This window comes from Gossypium raimondii, chromosome 12 (genome assembly GCF_025698545.1).
Source record: "Gossypium raimondii isolate GPD5lz chromosome 12, ASM2569854v1, whole genome shotgun sequence".
NCBI classification, from domain to species: domain Eukaryota; kingdom Viridiplantae; phylum Streptophyta; class Magnoliopsida; order Malvales; family Malvaceae; genus Gossypium; species Gossypium raimondii.
The window spans coordinates 18222384-18230945 of NC_068576.1; the positions used below are offsets into that span (position 1 = coordinate 18222384).

General features: G+C 33.4%; 1 protein-coding gene across 2 annotated transcripts; it reads right to left on the reverse strand.

Annotated features, from left to right (window-relative positions):
- Positions 1-4051: 4051 nt before the first annotated feature.
- Positions 4052-6993, reverse strand: LOC105763456 (serine carboxypeptidase-like 2). Of its 2 annotated transcripts, none has more exons than XM_052624675.1 (14): positions 6740-6993; positions 6452-6588; positions 6294-6370; positions 6078-6200; positions 5867-5969; positions 5744-5775; positions 5521-5622; positions 5334-5420; positions 5083-5220; positions 4927-4998; positions 4728-4846; positions 4545-4658; positions 4417-4466; positions 4052-4317 (listed from the first exon to the last, which is right to left on the reverse strand). In XM_052624675.1, the coding sequence occupies exons 1-14, from the start codon at positions 6871-6873 to the stop codon at positions 4238-4240; spliced, it is 1368 nt and encodes a 455-aa protein (XP_052480635.1). In that variant the 5' UTR covers positions 6874-6993; the 3' UTR covers positions 4052-4237. The 2 variants fall into 2 exon arrangements, with proteins under 2 accessions (XP_052480635.1, XP_012437159.1); XM_012581705.2 differs by having other exon boundaries at positions 4052-4321; positions 4421-4466; positions 6740-6992.
- Positions 6994-8562: the final 1569 nt, after the last annotated feature.

Below are 8562 nucleotides of genomic sequence, written 5' to 3' on the forward strand. Positions count from 1 at the left end.
TTCTGTCACTTCATTCGTATCCCTTTTTATTCCAAAGGTTCATTCGGGAATTTCACTTTTTCTCACTTTTCTTTTTTTCGATCAATTTCAATTTCTCGTCTTTCTTGATTTATAACAATACATTTAACTTATATAACCTTCACACTATTCATTCCAATCCAAAAATCATACTTTTGTAAAATTACATTTTTGCCCCTAAAGTTTCACAAAATTACGATTTTGCCCCTAGGCTCGTAAAATAATTTTTATTCAATTTCATTGCATTTTAGGCCTAGCTGAACCATTTTCATAACTATAGCAGTCCTCAATACTCACTTATTCACACACTTGTGACATATTTTATAACTTTTACAAATTAATCCTTTTAGGCATTTTCATCGAAAATTACTTAGTACAAATCGTTTATCACACTCCAAACATTCATATTTTCTATAAAACATCAAAATACATGCATATCATTCATGTGTAAATTTTTAAACACAAACCCTAGTTCAAAACAATGGTAAAAATAGGTAAATCTTGTTACAAGGATTTCAAAAACGTAAAAATCATTAAAAACGGGAATAGAACGGAATTATAATCGAGCTTGGAAGCTTGAAAAACCCTATACATGGTTCTCCATGAAATTTTCGACCTAGGGGTTGAAGATGGACAAAAATTGGCTTTTAATTTTGTTTTTAATTCATTTTAATAACTAAATGACCAAAATGCCCTTAATGAAAAACTTTGGAAACATGCCTAACCATACCCATTTTTGTCCACCAACTTAACCAATGGTCTAATTACCATATAAATACCTCAAATTTAAAATTTCATAACAATTGGACACCTCTAACATATAGAACTCAACTTTTTCCTTTTTTACAATTTAGTCCTTTTGACTAAATTGAGTACCCAAACGTCAAAATTTTCGAACAAAATTTTCACGAAATCATTTTGTGAAATTGTAGACCATAAAAATATAATGAAAATAATTTTTTTTCTTGTCGAATTTGTGGTCCCGAAACCACTATTCCTACTAGCCCCAAATTCGGGCTGTTACAGCTGTAACTCTTGCTTTGCCCACGACTTCAACCTATCCATGAAAAAGAAAGATGTCTCACCCAGATAAAAAATTTGGAGCATGAGTTCATTGAACTCATGCACATACTCCCTAATTATGTCTTGTTGCGTAAGCCGATGTAACTTAGCTCGAGCCTCATCCTTGGCATACTCTACATAAAACTGCCCCTTGAATTCTCTCTGAAACTCTTTCCAAGCACCAATTGTAACCCCACCTCGTTTCTCATCTATGAACCTACGACTTCACCTTAATAGAGCGATATCAATAAAATACATAGCAACAATATTAACTTTAGTAGCATCATCCATAATGCATTTGACACAGAAGTATTGCTCCATTACTCATAAGATATTGTCCACATCTTTTGCGAACCTCGTCCTATTAAACTCTTTCGGCTTAAAGACATCTACCTTATGCTTAGGTGTCGCAACCAACACCTTATTACCCAAAGCATCTTTGCAGATAACAAGCTCTGCCTTGAGCTCCACAACCTATTCCTTCAAGGCTGTCACCATGGCCTCGAGAGCATCATCTCTTTTAGTTAATTTACCCAAAACGGCATTGAGAACGCCTTGCATCGCATCCACATTAACTCTAAGGGCCTCTACCACTTACCCCTCGAGCTGATATTACCTTGATTTTAGCTCTGTGGTGTGTCCCTTAACTTCCTCAAGGGTCTCCCTCACATCACTCATAGAGCCTTCAAGTTTGGCAACCCTACCTTTGAAAGTTGACAACATATCCCTCACTTTGCTAGTTTTCCTACCCCACCATGGGTCTCCTTAGGCTCAATTTGCTTGTCTACTCCTTTCATCATCTCAATCGATACCTTTGAACCTTAGCTCTGATACCAACTCGCTTCAAATCTGCTTAAGTCAGTTTAACTCCTGAAAAATGAGAATTCATAAGGGAAATTTTCTAAGGCGCCGAAATGAAACGGAAGCAAACTCGAAAAGACAAAGGAACTCGAACCGAAAAGAAAAGCGATAAGAAAACAATTGCATACAAAGTGTTTGAGTAAATGCTTTTAAATGTATTCTCTTACTCAAGAATGAAGTTATTACAAATGAAAGGGGAGGGCTCTATTTATAATTGAGCTCTTCTAGATCAAGCGGTATAGATTGAATTACATCAATGGCTGAGATTAGTATTTATCTACAAGATGAAAGTCTTAAGGAATTTAAACTTTATACATTCTTATTTTTTAGAATTTACAATAATTATCTTGGTAAAAATATAAGTTATTGGGGAGTTTACATTTTAACTAGGACCCAAGTAGATGGGTTTTGAGTCTCTTCCAAACATTGAGTCAGTCTTGTCGAGCTGAATGACCTCAAGTAAACATGAAAGGGCTAAACTGTGTGCATTTATTGCGAGCTCCATTGTGCGACTCATGGCACATGCAGGTAGTCTTCATGTGTTTCTAGGAATTATTTCTTTTGATTGACCTAAGTATCTAATAGATTAAAGTCACTAGGGTAGTGAGGCTTCAGGATATGTGGCTTGTTTACGTAGGCAACGCACTATGAAAAGTGAAACTTCCTTCTTTACTATTTTGATGATATGTTACAAAAAGAAAAATAAAATAAAACAAAACAAAACAAAAACAAAAGAGAATAGGTTCATTTGCTTGAATACCTTTGAGATAACTTCAAGATCTTTTGCACACTCATGTCCGCTTCTACGTATTCTTCTTTACAATTCCTTTTGGCTGACTGCAAAATAAAAAATAAAAAAAATGCTCAATGAACATATAAACACAGAGTTTTATCGACAGAACACTTGCAATTACGGGATAGATAGCTGTAATTTATGTTATCAGAAGTGTTAAAACAAAGGGTTTTGCTCATTGAACTTGTAAAATTCATCAGAGATAAGTGCCATACGATTATAAAATGGAATCTTTGAGTTGTCATCATATTTCGAACCCGTTGTAGGTTACCGACCAAATAACCCTGCAACAATTGCTGAAAATAAAAAACTCCATATGATAACATAAAGCACAAAGGTCAGCAGAAGTAGATGTAGAGCATTACTTTGAGATTGATGGCTGGAACGTATTCGTCTTTGATACCTAAAAATACCATGAAAAACCGTGACATTGGTCCCATTAGAAACAACAGATAAAGCACCAAGTTTAAAGCGGATTAACGCATTCTTACCATCTGATATTGCTTGAGCAATTATGGGAACAATTTTACTAGCGTATGAATCACCGGCAATATAGAGAGAGTTTGTGATGAACTTGGGATGACTTCGCAGCCACTGAACAGACAAGAAGTAATTGTTGAAAACATTTCGTTTTTAAGACTATATAACAACTCTATGCATATGAGATGGATATTGACAAGTAACAGTTGGCTTCACCTTCCTCACAAAATTATACCCATCATTAGCAAATAGTTTATCCCCGGTCTCAAAACCTTGCAATCTCGTTGAATAAGAAAATCCAATGCCAACAGGTTAGTCTAGGAAGATTATATTTGCAACCTGAATAGTTATCATGGAGTAAGTAGAAGCTACAAACCATGAGCTATTATTTTATGGAATCACGAATGAATGAATGAATGATTTCACCTTTGTCCATGAGTAGGGGTTGAGAGAAAAAGTTGGTAAGCTGCCATTATACTCCATCATGTTAAATTGCAAAGGCCCTAAATGAAATTGTTAGATTCTAAATTAACATCATTACAAATGGCTATGGAGTCTCCGGTGATACTAAACATGAAAAATAATCAGAGATATTTGAGAAAAAAGCCAGACATAGCAGAGCAACCAGGGCCTCCAGTGAGCCATAGGATGAGAGGATCTTTTGATGAATTGCTTTCTGATTGAATAAAATAGTAGAAAAATTCCACATCTCCCACAGTCCCACCCCCATGTATCTGAAACACAATTACTAACATTCTGAAACCAGTAATATTGCAGTGAGTTTCTATTATTCGCATCATCTCTCCACAAAGCTGCCTTGAGAATAACACTCACTGATCCTTTAAACTAAGAATCATATATTATCAGTTGCATTCTCATATTATTACACTAATGTTTCACACTAATGTCTTGTACAAGACAAATTGCACAAAACATTATCTAAATACAAACTATTACAACATTTTATTTTTTTTTTAACATTGGAGCTAATGGAATAAGAGCTCTTTTTTAGAATTTTTACAGTCACAGAGGTTGTTGAGAAATCCATCTTTTGAACATGGAGAAAGATTCCTTAGGCTTGTACTCTGGAGCTGTATGACCTGCTCCCTGCAATAACCCAAACTCCATTACATGTATTTTTCTTCCAAAACTGACACATAATTAATAAGTAACGTTTTTCATTTATAAAACTATTAGCACACTTGCCTTGACAGTTGCAAATGTGAAGTTATTTCCATATTCTCTCGAGTATCTGTAACAACCAAATCATTAGAAAAATAAGCTCTAACACGTATTGGAAACAAAATCCGTTTATAAGTCATAGGCTTACCCTGCAACCTGACCATCAACAATCCATGGCCTCCAATCATCAACAATGGATAAATTCAAGGACTTAATCCATGATTCAGTACCCACATATGTAACAGCTAGGTCATGATCACCACTGTAAAGAAAATAAGATTCAGCTAGAAGAAATGAGATGGCGAGAGCTGCAAGCAAGCAAAAGTGTAACCTGTATATTAGAGCTCGGTAACCTCTTGTATTGAGACATAGATGATAACTTACAACACTCGCAACATCATAGTCATAATCCATGCTTTTGTTACATCTTACCCATTCTTTGATTGTTCCCTGGTATTCAACATCAACAATTCATTAATTTAACTTAGCTAAGTTACCTGGTGTTGTTGTTGTTGAGTTTCGATTGTTACCTTTCTGATATGAAGTGCTTTCTGGACACTGATATCAGTTGCCCAAACTTTGCAAAGGTAACAATAATAGTTCTGTAATATGGCTTAGTCAGCAGCTCGATTTATCTAAACAGAGTTACATAAATATATACATATAGCAAGTGGAAGAACATTTACACGACATCCAAATTGAGGGTATCCGTCTGACAGATGCAAGGAGTCTTCATGTGTTTCTAAAAGATATTTTCGCACTTCGGGAAATTCGGATGGGCAGTAAGGCTCCAAGATATGCATCGTGTTTATATGTGCAGTGCACTAGAAAAACAAACGCCAAAACTGTTAATAATCTTGTCTAGTGAACAAAAATAGAAAGCTTTCATGAATTAAAAAAATATGGCTATAAGAAACAGGTTCATTTTCTTGTCTACCTCTGAGATAGTCTGGAGATCCTTTACACACATTCTGTTGCTGATTTCTACGTCTATGTATTCTTGTTTACAATTGCTTTTGGCCGACTGCAAAATCCAAAAATTCTTAGGAACATTCATATATTTGGTATCCTTGAAGAATTATTTAGATTTAAGGGAATAGAAAGAGGTGTTTCTGTTCAATAACCTCATAGAGTTCATCAGAGATGAGCGCCATTCGATTATAATATATAATCTTTGAGTTTCCATCAAATTTCGCATCAGTGAATGGATTTCCAAGCAAATAACCCTGCAATAATTGCTAGAAATTTTGTAGCATTCCGGAATCTAAAACACCATATCGTAAAAAGAAATTTTTGAAGCACAACAAATCGGTATTCTTATCAGGAATTTGATGGTGGAGTACTTACTTTGAGATTCAATACTGGTTTGGCTTCAATATCTGAACCAAGATGAATAACATGGTTATTGCTCCATTGATTAACAACATATAAAAATACAAGTCTTATGAGGATGAGGATGTAGCTAGCTACCATCTGATATTGCTTGAGTAATTATAGGTACAATCATTCCCGAGTAGGAGTCTCCGGCAATGTAAAGTGGATTCGAGATGAACTTCGGATGACTCTGCAACCACTGAACAGAAAACACTACTCCAGGTTACAAAAGGAGTTGTCTAAACCTTATAGCAATATATGGAATATTTAAGTACAAGCAATATTAGCAGTAGAGATTTGTCTAAACCTTCCTTAGAAAATTATAACAACTAATAGCATGTTTCATATCCCCAGTCTTGAAACCTTGGGCGGTCCTTGAATAAGAGAATCCAGTACCAACAGGAGCATCTAGGAAGATTATACTTGAAACCTAGAAAGTTATCAAGGATGTTCACGAATATCAAACACCAGTAAAGGGAAATAAGAGGCTTCGCACAACTCAATTAGTCGTAAATGATTTCACCTTTGTCCATGCATATTGGTTCAGGAAAAAAGTTGGTAAGCTGCCATTGTACTCCACCATGTTAAAACGCAGGGGTCCTAAATGGATTTAGAGGCTGGAAATGAGCTTGTAATTAAGATATGATTCCTTGACGAAGTGGATATAACCAACCAGATCACCTATTTCAAGGAAAAACCCAGAAAGACTAGAGCAGCCAGGGCCTCCAGTGAGCCAAAGAACTAGAGGATCCTCTGCTGGGTTCCTTTCTGATTCAATAAAATAGTAGAAAAACTCCAAATCATCCACCTCTGTGTATCTGAGACATTCAATTAGCTAACCCGTTATGACTAGTCAATCGGATTAGTTTCCAATGGAGTACATACTCTCTCTATTCTCATATATATTCGAAAAATGTGTTGGATACAAAGATTAAAGAAAAGATTAGCTTTTAGCAGAAGGGAGGTTACCCAGTTTCAAGTTTGAAGGGAAGTGGAGCAGTAAATCCAGGAAGAGAGTCAACTACTGAAAATGAAACTGCAGGCTTACACCAATTCATTACAAACACCATGTAAAAGCATACAGCCTTAATATATCCCGACATCTTTGCTCAACCACTGTACTTAGCTCAATCTGAAGCCAGAATTCTCAACTCACACTTACTGTCTTGCTGATGATAGAAATAAAACCCTATTTTATTTTTCTACTCAAAAAAATAGTAACTAAACAAATAAACTTCCACGTGTTTATAGACGAAATATTTTATACATCTGTGCTCAGTGCGCTGCCTTTGACGTTGACTCATGAAGAAATTATACATGTTAGGACAATTACACTTTAATCCTAAATAAATCGTTCAAGTAATGTATGGGCAGAATTTGATTGTCAGAGGCAACTACTGCCGTATATGCATTCTCATTAAGCTACAAATTTGGATAAAATTAGAAACTTATTTTGTATTTACTAGAAAATCAACAGTCATAAAATTTATTTTTCACACATTTATATATTTTTATTATTGTTTTATGTTGTATGTTTATTATGCTTGATTGTATAACTTATCAATTTAAGTAACTTGAGAAAAGTTTTTTATATCAACTTTTAAAATTTTTAAAATATAAAATATAATTTAATCTTTTAAAAGATATAAAGATATAATTTATGTATTGTTATAAATATCTTATTAAGTGGATGTCCATCAAAATCAAAATAAGTTTTGATGTTCTTTAAATTCTAATAATCATTAGAAGTAGATATCTACTTCATTTATACTTTTATGCCTATAAATAGAAACTTTAGAAGCTTTGTAAATATCCCGATTAATCAATAAAATACGCTCTCTTTTTTTCCCTCTCATTCTGTTTGTTCTTTATTCTTTGTTATTTTATTTTATAACATGTTATCAGCACGATTCTATTTTAATTGTTTTTCTCCATAAGTCACAAATTTTTTTCCCTTTCACCAAGCCTTACCCCCTTCAAGCAACAACCAATGCAATAGCTAGTCACTCAAATTTGCTACTCAAGCTGATGTCGATTACCTTCTAGAGCTACTGTTATTTCAGTCTTCAATTGAAGCTTGCGTATTATGAGTAATCATTATGCAAAGAATTTTATATAATCCTTATGTGGTATGTTTTCTCCTTTGTTGATTGATTTTTGGTAAAATTATTTTATGAAAAATATTATTTCTTTAAGGTTTCTTTTAAACTAAGATTCTTTTATTAATTATAGTATATATGATATTTGGATGATTAAATTTTTTATGATTAAATTATTATTACTAAATATGCTTGAAATTATTGTATTATATCTTTTAAATTGAATTTATAAATATTTGATTAGAGCATCATAAGATTTTATAAGATATATGTGGTATTGAAATTTGGTACAATATGTATCGAATAACTTTCAAGCATCATACACGAAAATTTTGATTTTGTTTATTAAATGATTTTTTACTATTAGATTATAAATGTTATTACGAAAACAAAGTTGTTAAAAATCTCGGTATATTTTACTATGATTTATTTATTATATCATATTTATTATAATTTGAAACTAATCATAACAACATGAATAGATAAATTTTGATTTGAAATCCACGCAAGTTTTGCAATGGTGATTATGAAATAAAGAATCAATAGAGGTGTTTAGAAGTCTATCCTGCGAGTTTTGTTGCATTCATTGAAGTGAATGCAAATATAAGGAAAATAAAAGATATAATCATATACCACTAAAAGTGGGAACATAGTAATAAATAAGGGAACAATGAAAGTTCTCAAGATAACCCT

What these genes read in the sequence shown, in the direction of transcription:
- LOC105763456 (XM_052624675.1), bottom strand. Translation starts at nt 6,873, where the DNA reads ATGTCGGGATATATTAAGGCTGTATGCTTTTACATGGTGTTTGTAATG. An exon ending in TACTCAAGCAATATCAGATG is followed by an intron (nt 5,776 to 5,866) that starts GTAGCTAGCTAC and finishes ATCTTGGTTCAG; the next exon opens with ATATTGAAGCCAAACCAGTA. An exon ending in ATTTGCAACTGTCAAGGCAA is followed by an intron (nt 4,318 to 4,416) that starts GTGTGCTAATAG and finishes TATTGCAGGGAG; the next exon opens with CAGGTCATACAGCTCCAGAG.